This window comes from Chiloscyllium plagiosum, chromosome 4 (assembly GCF_004010195.1).
Source record: "Chiloscyllium plagiosum isolate BGI_BamShark_2017 chromosome 4, ASM401019v2, whole genome shotgun sequence".
Lineage (NCBI taxonomy): Eukaryota > Metazoa > Chordata > Chondrichthyes > Orectolobiformes > Hemiscylliidae > Chiloscyllium > Chiloscyllium plagiosum.
In genome coordinates this window covers 64,725,704-64,752,578 of record NC_057713.1, presented here as the reverse complement: position 1 = coordinate 64,752,578, position 26,875 = coordinate 64,725,704, and the positions used below count along the sequence as shown (strand labels likewise).

General features: G+C 40.4%; 1 protein-coding gene across 4 annotated transcripts in view; it reads left to right on the top strand.

Moving 5' to 3' along the window:
• Positions 1-26,875, top strand: part of rb1cc1 (RB1-inducible coiled-coil 1) — a 194,693-nt gene that overhangs the window by 99,137 nt on the left and 68,681 nt on the right. For all 4 annotated transcript variants that reach the window (XM_043688325.1, XM_043688321.1, XM_043688324.1 and 1 more), the window contains 2 exons: positions 4,669-4,831; positions 22,279-22,387. In XM_043688325.1, the coding sequence (XP_043544260.1) occupies positions 4,669-4,831; positions 22,279-22,387 (272 nt within the window). The remainder of the gene's footprint in view (positions 1-4,668; positions 4,832-22,278; positions 22,388-26,875) is intronic.

The window sequence follows — 26,875 nt, the reverse complement described above, 5'->3', positions numbered from 1 at the left end:
AAGAACATGCAAACTCCACAGAAACAGTTCCTGACGCTGTGCAATGGCAATGCTAATCACTGAGCCACTATGCTACCCTTTTAAAGAAGATAGGCTGTCAATTTTTCCATTTTGCTTTGGTGTTTAAACAGTGTGAGATAATAATTGTATTTCCATGGCATCTCCCTTTTTCGTTGAAATTTCATCTACATGTCTAATTGTATAAGCCTGTGATCTGATCACAATACAATCAGGAAATAATCTAGAATGTTCCTCCTTCACAAACCTATCTGGAAGCCTGTATCAATGGTTGACTTTCCTCGTGTTGCTCAATATATTTATTGATTTATTTCCTTGAGTGTAAGAGTATAGAACTACCTCCTCTTATAAAATATAAAATACTAATAACCTTTATTGATTTGTTTCTTTGTATCAATCATCACGCAAGAACGTTCTTGATTATTCTGGGTCATCTCTTTGAAGGAACATTGTTAATCTGTATCGCTGCTCCAATTTAAATTCCCATTTCCGTTCCTAATGTACCCTTTTCTAAGGATTCTTTAGTCATTTCTACTTCTGTAATTGATCTCCCCAATAGCTTATCTCCATTGTCAATATAGTTTTCTTTTTGTCACTTTTAGATTCCAGCCTTTCTCCTTTTGTTATTTTGGCCTCCTTCTATTGTTCCCTGAAAGTAATACCTTTTGCATGTTCTGCTTTTCTACTCCAGCTTCTGTATGGGCACATGTAACTGTCTGAGTGAGAGATCATACCAGTACAGTTGCTTCATGGGTGTTTAAGACTTATCTAAATGAGTTTTGAAGTTTGTCAGAATACTATTTCTTGTGATCAAAGTCACTAATCACATGCCATTTATTTTCCTTTGGAAATTCTACAAGTCTTAACTTTTACTTACTAAGCTTCAAATACATTCATATTGCTCTTTTAACAGCTTCATAGTCTGCCGATTGGTACTCTAATAAATAGTGTTGGTTCGCTCAGTTAGCTGGACAACCGGTTTGCAATGCAGAATGATACCATCGGTGCAGGTTCAATTCCCACATCAGCCTAGCTTATTATTAGGACTCAACCTTGTCCCTCAAGTTAAACTTACCACCAGTTGTCTCCCTCTAATGGGAGAGCAGCCTAGTCGGGTAGTACCATAGCAACTTTACCTTTTCCTATTTTGATAAACTGATCCATAACTGTACCTATTAGGATGTTCACACTGAAGTCTAAATTTCTTTTGGTTACTTCAACTTCACATCAAATTAAATGTTTTTCAAAAAATCTTCCAATACTGTTCTTCTTAAATGTTGGCTCTAGGTGTGGATTTCTAGTTAAATCAAATTCCTTATTGGAACCATGACCATCCTCCAAACTACTACCTTCTCTTCCTTTTTAGGCTTTTGTTTGACAAAATTATGTTTGATATATCTCTTTGCAATTCAAAGATTTCAAATTCAATTTCTTTTTTCTCTACATTCCAACTGTAGGTTCCAGTTCTTTCCCTCTTTGTTTCTTCTCATGTACCATCGCTCTTTTAATTTTTTTCCTAGTTTTATTATTAGTTCGTGTTTTTTTTAAATTTCAAAGTAAAACTTAGCTGATTCTAACAGCAACACACCTATTTCATATTTTTCTGTTCTTAAGTTCTAAATGTTTAATTACTTCAGTCTCATCCATTTTTATTTCTACATTCAATTCACCCACTAACTCTGCAGCCTCAGTCAAAAATTTCAAATAATTCATTGTTTAATTTTCTATTCCTAGGACATACAAATCAGGAGCACAGCTCCTTGAGACTGTCCCACCATTCAGTAAGATCATGGCTGAACTGTTTGTTACCTGAAATCTACATTTATTTCCATCCCTAACAATTTTCAACTTGTGAAACTAAAATTGATTTACCTACTTCTGCCTTTAAAATATTCAAGGACTCTGTTGCCAGTGCCTTTTCAGTGTTGCACGAGCCTCAAAGAAAATATTTTGCTGCATCTCTGTTTAATGTTACATCTGAAAGCTGGCACTTCTGACTTCTGTTATAAACAAATATGATAGCTAATTTGGGGAACAAAGAAAAGCAAGTGATAGTGGTGGGACATTTTTCTGGTAGAGACCATAACTCTTAAGATTTAAGATAGCTAAGGAAAAGGACAAGGTTGGGCTGGAAATAAAGGCTCTGAATTGGGTGATGGCTGACTAATAAGACAAGGTCTAGCCAAAGTGTGATAAGACAGGATCTGGTTAAAGTTGACTGGGTGCATCGACGAAAATCTACATCAGAGTAGTGGGAGTCATTTAAAAAGAAAATAATAAAAGTGCAGGTCAACATCTCTTTATAAAGACAAAAGGTGGGGAAAACAAGACCAGAAAACCCTTGATGTTAAGGTTAGTACAAGATTGGATAAAGTGAAGGGGGTGTGAAGAAACTTCTGCTAGATATTAAAGGTTAAAAGCAGTAGAAGTGCTTGAATACAGAAAGCGCAGTTACTTTTATAAAAAAGGAAAGCAATGAGGGGGCATGAAATAAATGGGAATGCAAATTACCTTATTCGTACATTTAAGAGCAAGAAGACAGCAAGAGAAAGAGTAGTGTCCATTAGAGACCATAATGACAATCTGTTGGTGGAGCCACAAGACATAGCTGAAGTTTTAAATGAGTACCTTTACATCTGTATTCACTGTAGAGAAGCATATTGTAACTTTAGAAATCAAGGAAGAGGATTATGATACAGTTAAACAAATCACAATTGAGAGGGAAGAAATATTATCAGTTCAAACAGTCTTAAATTGGACAAATTCTCAGGCAATGATGAGATGTATCCTGAGCTGTAAAGGAAGCTTAAGGGAGATTTGATAGATCTTTTAAAAATCATGAAATGGCTGGATAAAGTAGATAGGGCGAAACTGTTCCTGCTCGCAAAAGGAGAAAAGAATGAGAGTACTTGGGTTTAAAGCAACATGCAAACAAAGAAGAGTAATGTGGAAAAAGGCTTATGGAATGTAAAATGTTCAATCAAGGCATTCAAAAAAGATTTGGATAGAAATGGTTTGCAAGGGTATGGGGAAAAGGCAGGAGGTTTGACACAATGTAATAAAACTTTTGCAGGCATGGCCACCTGCTTCGTAATGATTCTGTGACAAGTCACAGGACACCAGGTTGTAGTTCAACAGGTTTATTTGAAATCGCAAGCTTTCGATGTGCTGTTCCTTCACCTGATTCTGTGATATAGAAGAGGTTTTTAAACTACAGGAAGATTTGGACAGGCTAGTCCAATTGGCAAAACATTGGCGGGTGGAGATTAATCGAGATAAACATGAAGTCATGCATTTTGGGAGGATATGCAATGTAAAGATGTACATGATTAATGGGGTAGTACCTTGTTGAGTATGTGCATAGACCCTTGAAAGCAATAGGACAGATACATGGGCGGGTAAGGAAGTGTAGGAAATACTTGCTTTTATTAGTTGAGGCATTGAATACAAAATGGAGGGATTAGGCTGGAGCAGTCATGGATGTTTGTTAGACCACAACTGGACTGTTGTGTGTAATTTGGGGTCACCACACTGTAGGAAGAATGTGCTGCACTGGAGAAGGTGCAGAGGTAGATTCACTAGGATGTTGCCTGAGCTGGAGCATTTCAGCTTACATCAGGGTTGTTTTTCTTAAAGGAGAGAAGGTGATTGAGGTCTACAAAATAATGAGGAGCAAGGGTATGGGGAAAAGGGTATAGGATTGATAGGAATAACCTTCTCCCTTTGGTTGGAGGTCAGTTAACAGAGCATAGATTAAAGGGGCGCAAGTAAGTTATGAACACTTGAATCACCAAAGCATGCCAGTTCAGGTGTTGTGAAATGAATTTGAGAGATAGGTGCTTAATGAAAGGTTATACCCAAAACGTTGACTTCTCTACCACCACTTGATGCCTGGCTTGTTCCTCCAGACTCCTGCCTGTCTACTGATGACCAACATGGGCATGGTAGACCCCCCTTTCCTGATGAGCTTACATTCGAAACTTTGATCTCCTGCTCCTCGGATGCTGCCTGACCGGCTGTGCTTTTCCAGCACCACACTTTTTGACTGAGGGTAAAATTCGAAACAAGTGAGCAAAGAAGTCGGACAGTTCAGGATACTAGAGGCTTTAGTACTGCTGTGGTTCAAATTGTTGGAATATGTTGGTCTTCAGGGTTATACTTTTTGCACTTGCTTTGTATACTACTGTTAGTAAAAGTAAAGTGTATAGGGAAAACATTAGCTACCTTCACTTATTTCAAACGCTTCATGTTTGAAATTAAACCTTGACACATACAACTACCTCTTCATATTGCCGTCTATTTTGTTCTGATGCAGCTATGGGTATTTATGTACTCTTACTGTTTCTTGGGGTCTTTGTTTTTGTTTCTTGTTCCTAAAAGAACTGAGGACTTTATTTCTCCAAAATACTGTAGGTTATGTGACCTGACATGTATTTGATAAAATTTTCAATGATTCATAAAGGAACATTTTTTTTTGTAGAACTGCAAATTGGGTCTCATAACAAAATAAGTAGACTGAGTAGACAAAATTATTTACATCTTGGGGTACAGAAAAGAGAATAGTCTAATAATAGTTCTCCAGACAAACTTTGAGAATTTTACTCCATGTCCCGTAGTTGTGGCTTCATATTTTAATTATTTTTAATGCAGCTATGATCCAGTTTCATCTACATCAGTAAAATGGGCCCCTCCAAGTGCCATTGCTGACCTTACAGGAAAATTTCAAGAAGAGAAGGCCAACTTACTAGACCAACTAGAAAAAAGGAATGAAGAACTCCAGAGCCTTAAAACATCACTGATAGCTGAACAACAGGTAGATTTTCTCATGTTGTCTACTGCATAAACACGTGGTTGTTGAAAACTGTTGATTTTAAATGTTCTTAATCCTAGTGCATAAGGTGTCGGCCATGTATGCTATTGATAACGCACTCACCTTGAGTCTGAATGTTGTAGGTTCCAGTCACAATTTGGAAATAAAAGTTGAAAATCTGGACTGGCAGTCCAGTGCAGCAACGAAGGGGTGCAGCAGTATCAGCAAGGTGGATGAAATTTCTGTCTTGATACAGATTCTGTTCACTGGTTGCAAAACTGGTGAAAAACCTGAATTGTTTCTGTGTGGCAGAGACTTGACCAGGAATTCCCTGGATGTTAGAACCATGGAGCTGAATGTCCAGCCTCCCACTCCCCTGAGCGCTATTGACCTACTAGGGGAAAATAACTGTCCTTTGTGAATGGAACAGTGGTTGCTGCTGATACTACTGCAAAGATTCACGTGAGTGCAGATGACCTAAAGAATGTTAAGGAAGAAGGGACAGGGAACTCTGAGGCAGTGACAGAGATGTGGCTTTCAGTGGCTACACTGTCCCACTCCTCCACACCCTCCCCTCCCTTTGATTCCATATTGAACTAAATTGACGTTTATTGTTAATATTCCACATTGATCTATTCCTCCAACCAGCAGATTGGCAAAAAGATTTCTTTTTGAGGGGTCCGGATGTGTAGTCTGTCCCATGATTTAAGTGTGTCTGGTCACAGGAATTTCCATGGTCTGATAGCCGCTCAGCTATCCTCTGAACGTTATTTGCAAAGAGTGACCAGAAGGAGATCTTCAGAGTCTTTAGAATAGCCTTTGTTGTATCTTATAGCAAGGGTCCCAGGATGTCAAACTCTGAGTCGGTGGAGGCTTCGACCAATGGATTACAGTGTCGGTTATATGTTCAAGTTCAGTTACAAGAAATTATTGTATACCAGTTAAAAACGTGTAATTATCTAAATCCAATCACAGCTACATTATACATTCAACTGACCAATCACAACATGGCTGTGTATATCCAATTATGATGCACAATTGATGTGAAGGCTATAAAATCCAGTATCAGCTACAATTTGTTCTTTGACATGATTTATTTCTAGCTTGTATATATCAATTGTCCTCCCCTGTCTGATTCCACAGATGTTTTAATGATTTTTTTCAAGATATTGATGTTCAATGAATAAACAGTCCTTTTGTGGAACTTTGACCATTATCATTTCATTGCCACCTCATAGACAACTTGACATCAGACTAAATGGTTGGGTGATCCCACATTTCTTCCCATAGTTTACAATTAATCTGGCATTGTTTGAACTGTTTGTATCCCTGTGTGTTTATTCACAGCAGCAAATCTCATCTTGCAACTGTGTAGCTTTTAGCATAATTCTGCAAGATTATTTTTATCTCATTCAGTCCCCTCTATTAACTTTATGTTGAGGATACCTCTATGATCCTTCAGTTGGCCAGACCACCATATCTCTGGAGATATTCTAAATTACCCTTCTGTAAATATCAGGTTTTATCTTTTCCCCAACTTTCTTTGGAAGATGCCACTGGTATGTTGCAGAGGTGGTAATATTATTTTAATCACTCTTATGAAGTGGGTGTTGCCGGTTAGGCCAGCATCTATTGCTGATAAATTACCTTCTTTAACTGCTGCAGTCCACATGCTGTAAATTGACCCATAATGCCATAAGGGAGGGAAGCTTTAAGGGAGATTTTGCACGGTTGACAAGACTGTTTCTGCCATTTTTTTACCAGTGCCTAGGTCAATGCCAACTGGTATGTCTGGTTTTGTTCTTTTGTTGAGACTTTGTAGCAATTGATACAACTGAGTGGCTTGCCAAACAAAAAAATGTACTGTAGCTGTTGGAAATCAGAAACAAAAGTAGAAATTGCTGGAAAAACTCAGCAGGTCTCGCAGCCTCTGTGGAAAGAAAGCAAACTTAACATTTCCGGTCCGGTGACCCTTCAGAAGTGGCTTACTAGGCCTTTTCAGAGAGCAGTTAAGAGTCAACCATTTTGCGGTGGGTCCAGAGTCACATGCAAGTTAGACCAAGACCAACTGGCACCAGGTGATGATGGCAGATTTCCCTGAAGTCAGCAGGTGAGGTTTTTCTAACAATCGACAATGCTTTTGTGTTCATCTGTACATTTCTAATTCCAAATAATTTTTTTATTATTGAATTCGACCATCCACTATGGCAGGATTCGAACCTGGGTTCCTAGAACATTATTTGACATTAACTATTATAACTCTAGGCTATCGCCTATGATATAAGTGGTACATATAAAAATATTCCTACTCCAGTGGTATACACCATTCTGGTTATCTCCTAACAATTGGTTGCACAATTTCATGTATTAAGAAATGGATTGTTTTAAGCTGGTGGCAGCCTGAATAGCTCTGTTTATTTGTACTTGCCCTTTCTGAAGCACCTGAAGTATTCTGTGGCCAATTTGCGTAGCCCTCTGCATGGCCTCTTTGACCACCTTTTTAGGGTTCTTGTAAACTTACATTCATCTGCCAGACCACAAACAGGTAGCCAGATGTATTGCTGGACAGTTGAAAATCTCCACAATCAATGAATCGTTACTTGCACGTAAAATCTCTGGTTCACAAATTAAGCCCCTGGAGATTATTTTTCCCTCCGGCGTGATGAAACATCATTGAGTTGGGCCCACCTGTACAATGTTTACATGCCTTTTCTAATAGATAAATGCCAAACAACAGCAATTATGTTGATATTTTTCAAGTATCTGACAAGTACGCAGTTTACAATGCATGTGATTTTGAACAACACTCCAGTAATCACATAAGTCAGGCCCTACTTGTGTGTTACGTATCCCTTAGATTTGATTTGGTAAACCCATTCCCTTTTTATCTCCCAGATGCAGTGTTTCAAATTAAGATCACATTGGATAGATTTTCTTGGGACCTCTATATAATAAACTTTATAGCTCCCTTTACCAGACGCCCACCTGCTCGAGTAACCACTGGGGGTTCGTGGCTGCCTCAGTGAATGTTGAAGATTTCATTTGGACAGGGAAATAAATAAATGTTGGGGAATGGTTCTGAATGTTGGACCTGACTTCATCTATCAGGCTTTGGGCAAGATTATCACAAGCTCTTCATTTGGCTTGTGTCTCAGTAATTCTAATTAACCTTCAATCATTCTGCAAGAGTTTTAAGAGATCTTCACCTTGTAGGTCAATGGCTGTCAATGCATGCTCAGTCCCTGAGCCTGCACTTAGTCCCTTTCTGATTTCTCTAGCAGCCCAGGAGGAATAGCAATTTAATTCAGATAGTTGTACTGACTTAACTACTAAGTTTGCGCTCCCAAAAAATCCCCAATACTTCCCGTCAAACTTGGACAGTTCTGTAAGTATAATTGCCAAAGATTCTCTGGAATTGGCCTTAGCCTGTTGGCATTGGAATGGTCAGAGCAGGTGGATACCTCCTAACAAACCAGAAATTTTTCAGGCCACCCGTAAGGAAACTTTTCTCAAATCTTGTCGTAAAGTCTTAGCCTTTCCATCCCTGACTAAACTACCTGGGAAGGGAGCACTACCGTTTTTGAGAAATCGGGTATGCTTTTGTTATCCAGAAGAACTCAGATTATAACATCTACCATCACACCCAAGTCTATCAATTACATGTGTACATAGTTCTTGACAGTATTTGCCCTCAATACTGGGTTCCTAAATAAAAGCTGGAACATTAGTTGTCAGGTATAGCTAAGGACCGCCCAACCATATCTACTTGCTGGGTTCTGGGATCCAATCCTATGTTTGAATTGTAAATACCCTGAATACATAATTTGTCCTGAGCCTTCTAATTTCATTGTGAACTCAGAGATTGAAAAATAAGTTAGTCTTGGAGTTTTATTTTTAATGGCTTTCCAGTTTTATGCTGGATGAAAATGAATGCAGGTACACAGTCCTTTGTCCGAAATGGTCAGAACCAGCTGGTATTCGGAATTTTTCGAATTTCGGAATAAGTGATAGTTTGACTGAAATTTTTAAAAATCTTACTGAACATCAGACTCGCTGAGTACTGAGGGCTCTGAGACAGAATTGAGGCCTGCCAGTGCTGGGCCATTCCCCGCCCCAATGTTGCATCTGAGTAACACTCATCGGGTGGGTGTGGAGTTGAGTTAATTGTTTACACGCCAAATAACCTTGTTAATGAGAAATAAAATTCACTAAAATCTTTCGGATTTCTGAGCTTTTTGGATTTCTGGATTTTGGATAAAGGGTTGTCTACCTGTACTGTTGACAGAATTGATTTGTCTTTTCCTGTCCTATTCTACTGCGAATACTAATTCTTAAGATTCAACATATTGTTCTGTTTGGTATGTTGTATCCTGTTTAAATCCCTAATGAGTCTCCTGATACATTTTGGAACAATGATCCTTCCTTCCTTTCTCCACACCCATCATTGTCATGATTCCTTCCACTCTTTCCACTCCTCTTTTGAACTAGCATGTTGTTCTATTGTATTCACCTCATTCTCTTTGCTTGCTAAAGAGATAGCTGAACTTTTATCTCTTTCCTATTCTGCCTTTTTAGCTGCTATGTCTGCCTGATCATGAATTAACAGTTTGGCATTTTCAGTTTTTCTATGAGCTGTGGTTTTGATAACCACAACCTCCCTTGAGTTGCTGAATAGCCTAAATTTAGTGCCAAATGCTGGATCAGCCACCCACTAAAGATGAATTGGCTGAAGACTGGTATCTGTCATGATCAGAACCACCTATCAGAGTCCTGCACAGTCATATACTACCCCAAAACATATTGGCTATTGGTTGAGGACACTAACTCATTTATTGCTGGATAGTTTTAGTGCCTATATTAGAACTTGTAACTATGCAACTTGAGTTGATTGCTGCCAGGCAGCTGATTGCTTGCTCTCGTCACTGCCCACCCATCCTCTGCTCTCCATTTATTATCTGTCAGGATCGAACCAAAAATAATGTTAACTCTGCTCCTTCAACATCTCCTCCATAACTCTCTTCAATTCCTCACCTCCTGCTTGCCTTTCTTTCAGCGTTCATGAATCCTGCTGAATTATTTCGAACATCATTAATTATAGTAAACCATCCATTATTGGGGAGCAACATGTTGTTCCATTGAGCTCTCTTGGCATCAGATACAGTCTTCAGTCTTCCCATATTGCATGTCTGTACTTTTTTTTTTATTCTCTTGTGGGATCTAGGCATTATTGGCTGGCTAACATTTGTTCCCCATTACTTGAGTAGGTGTTTGTGAGCACCCTTCTTGAACTGTTATAGTCCATGTGTTATAGAGAGACCACCAATGTTCTTAGGGAGGGAATTCCAGGATTTTGACCCAGTAACAATAAAGAAACAATGATATATTTCCAAGTCAGGATGGTGAGTAGCTTAGTGGGAAACCCGCAGATGGTGGTGTTCACAGGTATCTGCTGTTTTTGTCCTTTTTGAGATAGAAATGGTTGTGGATGTGAAAGTGTTGTCTAAGGATCTTTGGTGAATTTCTGCAGACAACCTTGGTGGAGCGGATGCTTGTAGGTGGGGTGTCAAACTTCTTGTGTTGTCAGAGCTGCATTCATCTGGGCAAGTGGGGAATATTCCTGACCTGTGCCTTTATAGATGGTGGGCAGGCTTTGGGGAATCACTGGGTGAGTTACTCACTGCAATATTCCTAGCCTCTGACCAACTCTTGTAGCCACTGTATTTATATGGCAGATCTGGTTGAGTTTCTGGCCAATGATTCAGTGATGGTAACGCCATTGAATGTCAGGGGGTGATAGTTAGCTTGTCTCTTATTGGGGATGGTCATTGCCTGGCATTTTGTGTGGAGAGAATGTTTCTGTCTACTTATCAGGCCAAGTCTGATATTGTTGAGATCATGTTGCGTTTGAGCATAGGCTGATTCAGTATCTGAGGATGCAGGGATAGTGCTGAACATGCCCACTTCTGATCTTATGGTGGATGAAGTACATTGATAAAGCACTTGAAGATTGTTAGGCCTAGGACATAACTCTGAGGAACTCCAGCAGAGATGATCTGCAGCTGAGACTGGCCTCCAGCAACAATTTTCGTATGGTTCAAATATAACTCCAGCCAGCAGAGAGTTTCTCCTGATTCCCATTGATTCCAGTTTTTTTGATGTTGGATTCAGTTAAATGTCACCTTGAAATCAAGAGCTCTGTCTTCCCTCACACTGTAACTCAGCTCTTTTGTCTGTGTTTAAGCGAAGTCTTTAATGAGGTCAACAGCCGAGTGACCCATGCAGAACCCAAGCTGGGCTTCAGAAAGCAGGTTCTTTCTAAGCAGGTGCTGCTTTTGATAGCACTGTGGATGACTAACCCTAACTATAAGCTTGCATTACCTTACTGATGATCCATAGTCAACTGATGCAAAAGCAACTGGCTAGGTTGAATTTGTCCTGCGGTTTGTGTACAGGGTATACCTGAACAACTTTCTACATTTCCTGGTAGATGCTGCTGTTGTAGCTGAACTTAGTAGCTTGGTTACAGTTGTGGAAAGATCTGGAGCACAAGTCTTCAATATTATTGCCAGAATGTTGTCCGGGCCAGTAGTCTTTGCAGTATCCAGTGCCTCAAACCATTTCTTGATATCATGTGGAGCGAATTGGCTGAACACTGGTATCTAGAATGATCGGAACTACTAAAGGAGGCGAACATGGATTATCTGCTCGGCGCTCCTGACTGAAGATTGCTGCTAATGATTCTGCCTAATCTTTTGCACTGATGTGGTCTCTTTATTATTGATGTTGGGGATATTTGTAGATTCTCCTTCAATGAGTTGTTTAATTGCCCACCACCATTCATGGATGGATGTAGCAGATCTGCAGAGCTTAAATCTGATCTATTGGTTATGGGATTACTTAAGTCACTCTGTCACTTGCTGCTTTTGCTGCTTGTCTTGTAAACAATCCTATTTGGCAGCTGCCTCATGCTGTTCCTGCCATGCTCTCCTGTATACTCCATCAAACCATGGTGGATCTCCTGGCTCGATGTTGTTGGTTGAGTGGGGGATATGCCAGGCCATGAAGTTGAAAATTGTATTGAAGTATGATTCTGCTGCTGTTGATGGCCCAAAGTGCCTCATCGAAGTCTGTTCCATTTAGCAAGATGAGTGCCTCACAACACAATGGAGGATATTCTCAACATGAAGGTGGGACTTTGTGTCCATAAAGACTGTATGATGAGCACTCTTATTGAACAGATGCATCTTTGGCAGATAGAATTAAGGAGAATCCAAAGGGTTATTACAAATACATTAAGGACAAAAGCATAACTAGGGAGAGAATAGGGCCCCTCAAAGATCAGAAAGGTGGCCTTTGCGTGGAGCCGCAGAAAATGGGGGAGATACTAAACTAGTATTTTGCACCAGTATTTACTGTGGAAAAAGACATAGAAGATATAGAATGTAGGGAAATAGATGGTGACATCTTGAACAATGTCCATATTACAGAGGAGGAAGTGTTGGATGTCTTGAAACGCGTAAAGGTCGATAAATCTCCAGGACTGATCAGGTATATGCTAGAACTCTGTGGGAAGCTAGGGAAGTGATTGCTGGGCCTCTTAATGAGATATTTATATCATCGATAGTCACAGGTGAGGTCCCGGAAGACTGGAGGTTGGCTAACATGGTGCCACTGTTTATAAGGGTGGTAAGGAAAAACTAGGGAATTATAGACCAGTGAGCCTGACGTCTGTGGTGGATAAGTTGTTGGAGGGAATCCTGAGGGACAGGATGTACATGTATTTGGAAAGGAGAAAGTGAGGACTGCAGATGCTGGAGATCAGAGCTGAAAATGTGTTGCTGGAAAAGCGCAGCAGGTTAGGCAGCATCCAAGGAACAGGAGAATCGACGTTTCGGGCATAAGCCCTTCTTCAGGAAGGGTTTACTGAAGAAGGGCTTATGCCCGAAACGTCGATTCTCCTGTTCCTTGGATGCTGCCTGACCTGCTGCGCTTTTCCAGCAATACATTTTCAGCGTGTATTTGGAAAGGCAAGGACTGATTCGGGATAGTCAACATGGCTTTGTGTGTAGGAAATCATGTCTCTCAAACTTGATTGAGTTTTTGTTACTTCTTCAAAAGAGGATTGATGAGGGCAAAGTGGTCGATGTGATCTGTATGGACTTCAATAAGGCGTTCAACAAGGTTCCCCATGGGAGACTGGTTAGCAAGGTTAGATCTCATGGAATACAGGGAGAACTAGCCATTTGAATACAGAACTGGCTCAAAGGTAGAAGACAGAGGGTGATGGTGGAGGGTTGTTTGTCAGACTGGAGGCCTGTGACCAGTGGAGTGCCTCAAGGATCAGTGCACGGTCCTTTACCTTTTGTCATTTATATAAATGATTTGGATGTGAGCATAAGAGGTACAGTTAGTACGTTTGCTGATGACACCAAAATTGGAGGTGGACAGTGAAGAGGGTTACCTGAGATTACAATAGGCTCTTGATCAGATGGGCCAATGGGCTGAGAAGTGGAGGATGGTGTTTAATTCAGATAAATGTGAGGTGCTGCATTTTGGGAAAGCAAATCTTAGCAGGACTTATACACTTAATGGTAAGATCGTGGGGAGTGTTGCTGAACAAAGAGATCTTGGAGTGCAGGTTCATAGCTCCTTGAAAGTGGAGTCACAGATAGATAGGATAGTGAAGGCGGCATTTGGTATGCTTTCCTTTATTCGTCAGAGTACGGAGTACAGTAGGTGGGAGGTCATGTTGCAGCGTTACAGGACATTGGTTAGGCCACTGTTGGAATATTGCGTGCAATTCTGGTCTCCTTCCTATCGGAAAGATGTTGTGAAACTTGAAAGGGTTCAGAAAAGATTTACAAGGATGTTGCCAGGGTTGAAGGATTTGAGTTATGGGGAGATGCTGAACAGGCTGGGGCTGTTTTCCCTGGAGTGTTGGAGGCTGAGGGCTGATCTTATAAAGGTTACAAAGTAATGAGGGGCATGGATAGGATAAATAGACAAAGTCTTTTCCCTGGGGTCAGGGAGTCCAGAGCTAGAGGGCATGGGTTTAGGGTGGGAGGGGAAAATATAAAAGTGAGCTAAGGGGCAACCTTTTCACATAGAGGGTGGTATGTGGATGTAATGAGCTGCCAGAGGAAGTGGTGGAGGCTGGTACAATTGTAACATTTAAGAGGCATTTGGATGGATATATGAATAGGAAGGGTTTGGAGGGATATGGGCCGGGAGCTGGCAGCTGGGACTACATTGGGTTGGGATATCTGGACAGGTTTCCATGCTGTACATCTCTATGACTCTGTGTAGCTGACAAATTGGTGAGGATGAATAGTCTTTGTAGCTCACTGTAGTCCACATTCCTGGTGAGCTTTTCCTGAGTCCGAGCTGCTGGAGGAAAAGGGGATGCAGGCAGAAGTTTGGGGGGTGTGGGGTGGGGTTGGGAACTAGTGTACCTTTTGGACTGTCCTCAAAAGAAACTTGTCTGTTTCTCTTCCTCCCTAATGGGTCGCTGCTGGCAGCACCCTGCCTCCTTGAGAAAGAACGCAGAGTAAAGCTGAGATGTCTTGTCCTCCCTTTGTCATTGGTGCTGATTACTCTGAGAGAGGACAGGTCTGAAGGCACCACTGAGCATTCTGCTAATCCACGGTATACAAGGCATTCACCCATGGAGGCAACCAAGCACTCTTGTTTAACTTTGGAGACAAAAATTGATCAATTTTTACAATTTCCACTCTGCTGTCACCTTCCTTCTTTCCCTTCCTGTACTTCTCTATTTCCATTTCTGGGGATAGATTTGGTCACCAATATCCATTACAAACCTGCCCACTTTGACAGTTACCTGGCCTATGCATCCCCACACCCTGCTTCCTGAAAGGACTCTATCACATTCTCTCAGTTTCACCATCTCTGTCACACCTCTGATGCTGCCTTCCGTCTCAGAAATGTCCACCTTTTTCCTCAACCAAGGGTTCCCTGCTACCATGGTTTACAGGGCCTGTAGCTGTGTCCAGCCTATCTCCTGCATTTCTCCCCTCACCACTTCTCTTCCCTTCCTAAACAATGGAAGGATCCCTTGGTCCTCACTTACCATCCCACCAGTCTCCACATCCAAAGAATTGTAAGCTGCCATTTCCTTCACCTGCAACAGGATGCCACCACCAAAGGCATGTTTCTCTTCCCTCTAATGCCAGCGTTCTGCAGGTACTGATTCGTCCAGGGTATCCTTGTCCAACCTCCCCACCTTTCCCATGGGACCTTCCATGTAATCGTACAAAGTGTAACACCTGCCCATTTATTTTCTGCCTCCTTCCTTTCCAAGGGCCCAGACACACCTTCCTAATGAAGTACCAGTTGTCTGCTCTTCACACAGTGTGTAGTCTGCTGTATTCTCTGCTCACAGCATGGTTGTCTCTAAAACACAGACCCCTTCCCCTCAAACCCACCATTTTAGCATAAAAAACACTTTTCCCTAGCTGCTATGAGTTCTGATGAAGAGTCATCAAACTTGAACCATTAACTTTGTTTCCTTCCCCCAACACTGGCATGCCTTCCGAGCTTCTCCAGCAATTTCTGTTCTGTTAGCTTTTTAGTTAGAATGGGTGAGGATCTTTACATTCAGCAACTCCCTACTGGTCTTGGTCCTCTTGGCACAGTTGTGTGCCAGCTTCTCCTGCGAAGAAGTAAAGAGGATTGATTATAATGTGAATGGTAACTAGAACAATTTGAGAGCATGTTGAGCCACTCAAGTCAGTGATCTGTCCCCAGAAAGAGAGTAGAAAGTGCAGAATGAATTCATAGTTTGAGAAAATAACATTGTGAGCCATTAAGTGCACATTATGCACCTGAAGTTGGCACAAAGAAAATTGAAGTAGTAGCCTATTTGGCTCTTCGAGCCTGCTTCCCATTCAACATGATCATGGCTGATCATCCAACTCCGTACCCTGTTCCAACATTTTTTCTCCAATTCTTTGTTCCCTTTAGCCCTAAGAGCTATAATTAACCCCTCAACCTTGAAAACATTCACTGTTTTGGCCTCAGTTGCTTTCTGTGACAGAGAATTCCACAGGGTTACCAGGCTTTGAGAAAAGGAAGTTCTCCTTCTCAGTCCTAAATGGCCTACTTGGGGAGGGGTCTGGCGGGGAAGACATGGTGACACACTATAACAAGTAAAGCTAAAATAAAGTGTTGAACTCAATATTGAGTTCAGAAGATTGTAAAGTACCTAGTCTGAAGTTGAGATGTTGTTCCTCCAGTTGGCACTGTGGTTTTTACTGAAACACTGCAGCATGCCAAGGACAGACAAGTGGGAATGTGAGCACGGTGCTTTGTTAAAAATGGCTCGTCACTGCCACAGACTGCCTTTCCTCACAATTGGTTCCCTGATCACTAAAGCTCTCCCAGTCACCTGTAGTGCTACAAACTTGGCTTTTGTTGCTTTCCCCTGAGAGGCCAATCTTTCCCCCCCACGCAAAACATACTAGAATCTAAGGTGACTGTGGTTATTAATAATGACAATTGATTGTGATAGCCACCCATTCAAAATTCTCTTTAACTGAAAATGCCATATCTTGTACAGAGAAGCATGACATTGCAAAGTGGTATTGATTTAGCTCAGTGGTCAGCACTGTGATAAATGTGTTTTTAATATGTTATGGACCTCGTCAGACCCTTAAAAAAAAAACATTTCAGAAGGTAGCCCTGATGCTAACTTGTCTAGTTGTTTTGAGCAGGTGTAGAATTCTTAGATGTTTTAAGAGTGATGCAGCTGGTCAAAGCACCTCTGTTTTAAACAAAACAATGTATTTACAGAGAACCAAATGAAACACAAATAAATAAAAGAGAACAGAATACAGAGTAACTTAACTATCCAAAAACCCAATAGACCATCCTAACTTGATGCTGTTCCAAATTCCTATAACAATCCCCATAAACACCCTTGGCAATAAAGGTAAAATCAAACACAGGATCTTACAGGAGAGAGAGAGATGGCAGATTCAGCATGGGACACCTTCCATGGAGCTGTTTCTTTTACCAGATTAGACTGAACAGCAGCTCCAAATAGTCAGACTGCTAAAACCAAATGAAACCAAACCAGAGAAAAGCTAAGCTTGTTAAAAAGTGTGGTGCTGGAAAAGCACAGCCAGTTAGGCAGCATCCGAGGAGCAGGAGTGTTGACATTTCAAGGTTACGCTTGAAGTTTCAATTCTCCTGCTCCTCGGATGCTGCCGGACCAGTTATGCTTTTCCAGCACCACACGTTTTGACTCTGATCTCGAGCATCTGCAGTCCTCACTTTCTCCCCTTTTCATTGTACTAGTGTTTCTTTTAAAACTTGAAAGCCTTTTGTCTGAGGCAGTATCTGTTAGCTATAATCAAATTGGCCCTAAAACCCATCCAAACCAGACATGTTGGCAAGTCTGCCTCGTGCAACACTTTTCGAAAAAAAAACAAGGACAACTCAACCTTGTTAAAGGAGTAGCATCATCACAAATATAAGGTCAAAGACACAGTTAAGTTAACACACAGTCCTGAAAAAGGGTAAAATAGATTACTTTCTATATGATAGTTACCTGGAAACAGTGGAGTTCCAAAGAGGCCTCATGGCCCAGGTATACACATCATTTAAATGTTATCGACAAATACAAGAAAATCAAAAAAAAGCTTATTGGAATGCAACTTTTTATCTAGACGATTAGATTACAAAGGGGTAGAAGTCAAGTGTTAACCAAAATCTATCATCCAAGATTGTGGTTCTGGCAGGGTAGGCAGCGTTCGGGCTCCTGGGCCAATCTACAGGCAGATGTTCCTCCCTTCTTAGCTTCCCCTTTTTGTTTTACTTGCCTTTTCTTTTTCTTTATCTTCTTCCTGTTGGGAATGGCAGAGAGGTGTGACAGGAGTGGGACTGTTGGCAAGGTAGCGAGATTCCTGGTTCTGGTAGGCCCGGAGGGGGTCTTTTTTGATGAGGTGGTGGCTAAAACAGTGGTGGTGTGGATTGTGTAGACCCCAGGCATCTCCGATGCAGCAGTGAAGCAATTGACTCCTTGTGCTAGTCCCAGAGGGGGGGGATACTCGTGGTTATTGGGTGCAACAGTGACAGCTGGTTATGGTAGGCCCAGAGCTGGGGTCTCCAGGTCCAGCACGAGACCCGGCATTGGTGACCTGTTGGCAGAGTGGACCCAGCAACGAAGGGATGGCACCTGAAGAGTGGCAACTCCATTGGTGATCTGGCATAGGTAGTGGCACGAGTCTCACTGGTCAGTTGACTTGGGGTTCAGGACTCATGGTAGAGACGGTGCAGCAAAGATCTTTCAGCTTTTTTTTTCTAGAAGTATTTGAGTGGTGCCAGATTGTGGCAACAGTTGAAGCTTTTCACTATTTTACCATGTTGTTCGTTGTAGAGTACAGGTGACAATAAACTTCATTCCTTCATTAAACATTTCCTGCAGACCACAGTTGTAGGCACCTGACAGTAATACACATATGTTGACCTTGGAATAGTGCAGTGTAAATTTACTGGAGTAATTCTTGTACCCCAATGGTTAGGGTGCAGGATAGATTGAATAAATTGTGGTTGCTTTCCCTGGAATTTTGAAATTTCAGAATGATTTGACTATTTTTTTTTTGCGATATTAAGGTTAGCAGATAATTGATTGGAAATACTTGAAACAATACATAAACAGTCCAACCAGGGAAGGGGTTATCCTAGACCTGGTTTTAGGAAAAGTTTCAGTGGGGGAGCATTTCAGGAGTAGTGACCATAATGCTATGGATAGGGATAAGGGTAACAGCAGTCCTTAGGTGAAGATGTTAAATTGGGGGAAGGTGAACTACAATAATATTGGGCAGAAACTGAAACATTTTGATTGAAGGTGGCTGTTTGAAATATTCTGACATGTCTAATGTGGATTTACCCTCAAATAGCATTGGATAACTGTTCAGAAGCAGCACATTCCTGCAAGAATGAAGGATAGGTATGGCAAGTTCACGGGAACCTTGGATGACCAGGGATGTTATGACTTTGGTTGAAAAGAAAAAAGAAGCATTTGTAAGGTCGAGGATGATGGGAACTGACAAAAGCCCTGGAAGTATATAAAGTAGGAAAGAATTTAAACAAGGAATTAGAAGGACTAAAAGGGATTATGAAAAGTCATTAACAAACAGGGTTAGGGAGTGTTCCAAAGCTTTAGAAAAAGCAAGCAGTTAGCCAGGGCTAGGGTTGGCCCAATCAAGGACAAAAGAGTGGAACCAGAAGAGTTAGGTGAGATCGTAAATAAATATCTTGTCGGTATTCAGGAATTGGTGGAGGATGACCTCAAGGAACGGAGCGTCGAATTTCTAAGCTAAGTTGCTATTAAAAAGGAAGAGGTGTGTGTCTTAAAAAGTATTAAAGTAGATAAGTCCTGATACAATCTATCCCTGAATGTCGAGGGAGGCAGAACAAATTGCTGGAGCATTAACAGAAATCTTTGTCTACTCTTTGGCTATAGGTGAAGTCTCAGAGGATTGGAGAATAACCAATGTTGTCCCATCGTTTAAGAAGGGTAGCCAGGATAATCCAGGAAATTACAGGCTCACGTCAGTGGTTAGGGAAATTATTGGAAAAGATTCTTAGGGACAAGATCTGTGTGTATTTAGTAGCAAATGGACTTATTAGTGATAGCATGGTTTTATGCGAGGGAGGTCATGCTTCACCAACTTGGTCTAGTTTTTTGAGGAGGTGATGAAGATGATTGAGGGAAAAGCAGTTGATATTGTCTGCATGGACTTCAGTAAAGCATATCTGGGGGCATAGCTTCAAGGTGCGGAGGGAGGGTGGAGTTTAAAAGAGATGTACGAAGCATGTACGAATGGCAGACTGGTACAAAAGGTAAAGTCACATAGGATCGACATTGAGCTGGCAAGATGGATACAGGACTGGCTTAGTCACTGGAGACCAAGGTTAGAGGTGGAAGGATGCTTTTCAGAATGCAGGGTTGTGACTAGTGGTTTTCCACAGGGATCAGTACTGGGACCTCTGCTATTCATGATCTACATAAATGATTTGGAGGAGAACTTAGCTGGTCTAATTAGTAAATTTGTGGGTGATACAAAGCTGGTCGAGTTTCAGATAGTGAGGAGGATTGTCAGAGGATGCAGCAGGATATAGATCAGTTAGAGGCATGAGCAGAAAAATGGTAGATGGAGTTTAATCCCAAATTATTTGAGGTGATGCATTTTGAAATGTCAAGTACAGGTGGAAGTGATACAGTAGATGGCAGAACCCTTAGGAGTCTTGATATGAGAGGGATTTGGATGTGCAGGTCCACAGGTCACTGAAGGTGGCAGCACAGGTGGATACGGTAGTAAAAAAGGGCCTGTGGGATGCTTGCCTTCATTGAAAGGGTCATTGAGTATAAAGATAAGCAAATTATGCTGCAGCTTTATAGACCTTTAGTTAGGCCACACTTGGAATATTGTTTATAGCTCTGGTCACCACACTACCAGAAGGATGTGGATGTTTTTGAGAGGGTACAGAAAATGTTTACAAGATGTTGCCTGAAGTGGGGGATTTTAGCTACGAAGAAGGGTTGGATAGACTGGGTTTGTTTTTACTGGGATGCAGAAGATTGAGGGGTGACGTGATAGAATTGTATAAGATTGTGAAAGGCATGGATAGAGTGGAATGTATGAGGCTTTTTCTGAGAATGGAGGGGTCAATTGCTGGGGCATAGTTTCAAGGTGCGGGGGGAGGGTGGAGTTTAAAAAAATGTACGAAGCATGTTTTTCACACAGTGGTGAGTGCCTGGAATGCGCTACCAGAGTTGTTGGTGGAAGCAGACATGATTTAAACATTCAAGAAATACCTGGACACATACATGAATAGGAAGGGAATAGCAGGATACAGATCCTATAAGTGAAGACCATTTTAATATGGAAGGACAAAATGTGTTGGTGCAGTTTTGGAGGGTTGAAGGTTCTGTTCCTGTGCTATATTGTTCTTCAGAAATATTCATTTTCTGCTGATGGAAGAGTTTAGGTTTAACGAGTATTATCTTTAGATCTTGCAGGAGTAAGACTAGAAAATACTTCATGCAAGAGTTCACACAGGTTTGGACCTCTTTTCTATAAACAACCATTGATGCAAGATCAGTTGTTAATTTTAAAATTGAAATTGATGGAATTTGGTGAGGAATATAGGCAAATGCAGATACAGGTGATTCTGCTATAACACCTGTTTCATTCACACAAATTCACTAACACAATTGACATTTGAGGGACACTGTTTCTAAAGCGCAAACTTTTAAAACATATATTGGCTGCAAAGCGATTACACTTAGAGTCATAGAGCTGTTTCTAAAGTGTGATTTGTCTGTAATGCAGGATTGCGCAAGAAAACAAACATTGTGTTGTAGGAGAGCTACCTGTATATGGACTTTGATCACAGATCAATTGACGGTTTAATCGAATTGTTCTAATTAATATCTTCTGGGTGTCTTGCTCCAGAGCACTGAATTATTAAAAGAAAATAATTGATATACTGGTATAGCACTTTTATACAGTTGGGTCATGACTGGGTTTATTGAATGCTAAAGGGAATTCATCAAAGCGCAAACTTGGACTGCAAAGTCAAATGTGGAAGATATTCATATAAAATTAACTTTGGAGTTAAGCTGTAAATTGAGATGATAGGTATTATTTTTCACTACCAAATCCCACCTTGTCCAAAGTATTGAGGCGCATGAAAGTAGAAATCTAACGTAAAGACTTTTCCTACACGTAAAGCAAACAGCAGCTTCTATCAGGAGGCCTGGGCAATTAATTTTATACATTTTGTAAAATAAATGTTAGATTATGTGCTTAGTGGTTTGGAGGCGAATCATCCTGTTGCCAGTGTATTAACTTTGTATCTAATCCCTGTAGGTAGAATTTTCTTGTTATGAATAGACATCTGAGAGTTAATATTTGCATCATTGTTGTTTATATGTAATTCTGCCTTGGTTTCAAACTTTGCAACTCACGCAAGAAGTTACAATTTTGCAATCAAATTAAATTCAATCCATCATATGGTTTTCTATCTGTTGCTATAATCCCATAATACCTTGCATGAATACTTTGTCAACTTGTACATTGTCACATTAAACATTGGTACAAATATTTCAAGGAACTCGAAGTGGAGTTCCAAAATGATCAGTTCTAAAATGTAGTTCAAACATTATAACTATATGTTTTTATTTTCACCATTGGACTCTTCTTGGTTGTTTCTTTGTTATACCTTATATTCTGAACCAAGTGATGCATTTGTACAACATGTGACTGTACTATGATATTTAATTGTCTTTTCAATATAAATCCTTTCTATTATTTTGTGCAAAGGAATTCATTGTAAGTCCAGTGGAAGCACTATGAAAACGTGGGTTGTCAGGTTGCTGATTTGATAAATCTTGGATTGCACTCAAATGATTTGTTTTTCAGACTAACTTCAATACAGTCCTAACTCGAGAAAAAATGAAGAGAGAACAAATTATCAATGAGTTGAATGACAAACTGAGAAAGCTAACCCAGCAGCAAGAAAAAGATAGAGGTGAGTTAAGATTCATTTACCACGGGATTAATTTTGAAGGTTTGCTAGTTCAATTTGGACTGTTTTAAGTTAGAAGTATATTTTGATAAATCTTGGTCTTTCTCTCCATCTGTCCTTTAAACATTTGAATCACTAGTATGATCCATCTAAAGCATAAGAGAAAGCAACAGGTGGCCATTCAAACTTTAAACTTATGTTTTCACATATTCAATGAACTCTGAAAATGGGCAATATGCACCTATTTTGTTTTTGGATTTTTGAGGGGGCGAGGGAAACTTAAAATACTAATTCCAATTAGAGCCATTGATTCTGTAAAAGATCCATTATTAGTACAAAATATTTTAACCAAATTATTTAAAACGGCAAATTCTGGAAATATTTAAGAGAGAAACAGAGTTAGCATTTCAGATATGTAGCCTTTAATCAAACATCTGACTTCCTATCAGGTTAGTTACCTATCAATTTTCAGTGGGGTAGATTTTCGCTTTACTAATCTGATGAATATAGAATCACAGGAGAAAAGAATAAGAAGAAAATTGAACATGGAGCAGCCTTTCCATCTTTTCTCTAATCATTGCTAGCGCATGCAAGGAAAAATATCTGCTCCTTATCAATAAAGTTGGGGTGAACAGGACCTGTAATCCATGTTAGATTATTCTATCTGGTTTTGAGACTCCTCTTGGAGGTCATTTTAAACATGCATTATAAATTGAATGATTTTGCTTTCAGTAAGTATGTGAAATGTTCAGTTACTTGATTTCCCATGTAGTTCATCAGATCATATCATGTAGCATTTTGTCAGATGTTGAGTAAACTGAAATGTGACTGAAAATATTGATGTAAGTACTTGTACTTGCTAAAATGTTGGTGGATTACAAGAGTATCTGTTTTTTTCAGTATTCTGGCAAGCCAATGTCACATTTTCAATATCTGTAAATATTTTATCATAAGTGGCCCTGTCTTGTAAGATATTTGTGTTTCAAATATTGTTTAATAAAATTAATTGAAATGAATATATTAACCTGTGTATGTTAACCTCCCCCCCCCCCCCCCCCTCCCCTCTCCTGTGGCCATACAAAGGCCACCTTGCTGATCTTTGAGGGGGCTTATTCTCTCCCTAGTGTACATACCCTCAGTATTAAAATAGTGGAAGAATTTTTCGATACTGTATTTGTGTCTGAAGATATGTGAGCATTTGGCTTCAATTATACCTAATATGCAATAATATGTGTATTATTAATTCAGAGATTATCATCCCAGTAACAGTGATTTTTAATATGTACAGAAATCTTGCCCATGCTTTTTGTTATTTTGAGATTAAAAAGAAAGACTGTGACTTCTTATTTTCTGTATTTTTGATTGTGAACCTGAGAAAATTACTGTTTTAAAAATCAAACAGTTGAAGGTTTATGCACTTTTTGAACCTAAGCAACCTGATGCTCATTGTAAGTGCTATTTACACAGCTGCTGGTTCAAACAGTTAGTGGTAGCTTTGGTAGAAACTGGAACCAAGAGTTGTATATAAAATGGGGATTCAGCCAGCAGAATGTAGCTGGTTGGGCCATGGACTAGTGAGCAGTTATCAATGACCATGGCCTTCTGCCCGTCAGCAGTGTTGTGATTGGTTCATAGGTAGCTGAACAGCTTGGGACTGTGAACAAGATCATGAAAAGGCATCAGATCTCTGCAAGTTCAGAAACTGTAACTGCTGGCTGCAATGAAGAAAAACACTTTAAGCCTGAATTAAAACTTTTTTTTTTGTTTAGTTGCTGTGAGCTGTAGTTTTTAACTAATATGTCAGAGACATTTATAAGTATGAATCGTTATGCTGTATAAAAGCAAAATACTGTAGATTCTGGAAATCTGAAACAAACAGAATGTTGGAGAAACTCAGGTCTGGCTGCATTTGTGCAGAGAGAAACAAAGTCATCGTTTCAAATCTGGTTTGACTATACTCCTGTTCCGAAAAGACACACTGGACATGAGTCATTCTGGACTTGAAACATTAACTCTGTTTCTCTCTCCACTTGTGCTACCATGCTTGTTTGGGCTCTACAGCATTGTGTTTGTTCAGTTCAGTAACCTTATGCCTCCTACAAACATGAAAGCATCCAGAGAAGGAAGTTTGTGCAGAAATCATTCCAGCAATCGCCGTGGACAGGAACCACTGAACAGCCTTCCCAGACTTTCTTTCTATCCATAATGATTTTTTTTTTGTTTGTCTGTACATATGGGAAGAGGGGAAATTTACAAAGTGTTTTACATTATTAATTAGTGAAGTTATATGACAATGGTTTCTAATTCTGAAGGCTGATTAGGGAGTTAGGCAGGAATTTAAAAAGAAGGTCCTCGGGAGTAGTAATATCTAGATTACTCCCGGTGCTACGAGCTAGTGAGAACAGGAATAGGTGGATAGAGCAGATGAACGCATGGCTAAAGAGCTGGTGTACAGGAGAAGGATTCACATTTTGGAAGCTGTTTTGCGGTAGAAGTGACCTGTAATAAGAAGGACGGATTGCACCTAAATTCGAAGGGGACTAATATATTGGCAGGTAGATTTGCTAGGGAGAATTTAAACTAGTAAGGTGGGGGGGCAGAAACCCAAGGAGATAGTGAGGAAAGATCTCCATCTGAGACTGGTACAGTTGAGAACAGAAGCGAGACAAATAGTCAGGGCAGGCAGGGACAAAGCAGAGAACAAGGTAGGACTGATTAATTAAACTGCATTTATTTCATTACAAGAGGCCTAACAGGGAAGGCAGATGAACTCAGGGCATAGTTAGGAACATGGAATTGGGATACCATAGCGATTACAGAAACATGGCTCGGGAATGGACAGGACTGGCAGCTTAAATGTTCCAGGAGACAAATGCTACAGGAATGGAGGCAAGAGAGGAAGGGGAGTTGTATTTTTGATAAGGGATAGCATTACAGCTGTACTGAGGGAGGATATTCCCAGAAATGCATACAGGTAAGTTATTTGTGTTGAACTGAGAAATAAGAAAGAGATGATCACCTTATCGGGATTGTATTCTCAACCCCCTATAGTCAGAGGGAAATTGAGAAACAAATTTGTAAGGAGATCTCGGCTATCTTTAAGAATAATAGGGTGGTTATGGTAGGGGATTTTAACTTTCCAAACATAGACTGGGACTGCCATAGTGTTTAGATGGAGAGGAATTTGTTAAGGGTGTACAAGAAAATTTTCTGATTAGCATGTGGATGTACCTACTAGAGAAGGTGCAAAATGTGACCGAGCAGGTGACTGAGGTGTCAATGGGGGGCACTTTGGGGCCAGCGACCATAATTCTATTAGTTTTAAAATAGTGATGGAAAAGGACAGACCAGATCTAAAAGTTTGAAGTTCTAAATTGGAGGAAGGCTAATTTTGGCGGTAATAGGCAAGTACTTTCAAAAGCTAATTGGGCGCAAATGTTCGCAGGTAAAGGGACGGCTGGAAAATGGGAAACCTTCTGAAATGAGATAACGAGAATCCAGAGAAAGTATATTTCTGTTGGGGTGAAAGGAAAGGCTGGTGGATAGGGAATGCTGGATGACTAAAGAAATTGAGGATTTGGTTTTAAAAAAAAAAAGAAGGAAGCATATGGAAGGTATGGACAGGATAGATTGAGTGAATCCTTGGAGTATAAAGGCAATAGGAGTACACTTAAGAGAGAAATCAGGAGGGCAAAAAGGGGACATGAGATAGCTTTGGCAAATAAAGTTAAGGCGAATCCGAAGGGTTTTTACAAATACATTAAGGACAAAAGGGTAACTAGGGAGAGAATAGGCCCCCTCAAAGATCAGCAAGGTGGCCTTTGTATGGCCACAGGAGATGGGGGAGGTACTATTATTTACTGTGGAAAAGGACATGGAAGATGCACAGTGTTTGGGAAATTGATTATGACATCTTGAAAAATGTCCATATTACAGAGGAGGAAATGCTGGATGTCTTGAAACGCATAAAAGTGGTTAAATCCAGAGGACCTGATCAGGTGTACCCTAAAACTCTGGGAAACTAGGGAAGTGATTGCTGGGCCTCTTGCTGAGATATTTGTATCATCGATAGTCATAGGTAAGGTGTTGGAAGACTGGAGGTTGTCTAACGTGGTGCCACTGTTTAAGCAAGGTGGTAAGGACAAGCCAGGGAACTATAGACGAGTGAGCCTGACATCGGTGTTGGGGCAAGTTGTTGGAGGGAATCCCGAGAGACACGGTGTACATGTATTTGGAAAGGCAAGGACTGATTAGGGATAGTCAACATGGCTTTATGTATGGGAAATGATATCTCACGAACTTAATTGAGTTTTTTGAAGAAGTAACAAAGAGGACTGATGAGGGCAGAGCGGTAGATGTGATCTATATGGACTTCGGTAAGGTGTTCGACAAGGTTCCCCATGGGTGACTGGTGAGCAAGGTTAGATCTCATGGAATACAGGGAGAACTAGCCATTTGGATACAGAATTGGCTCAAAGGTAGAAGACAGCA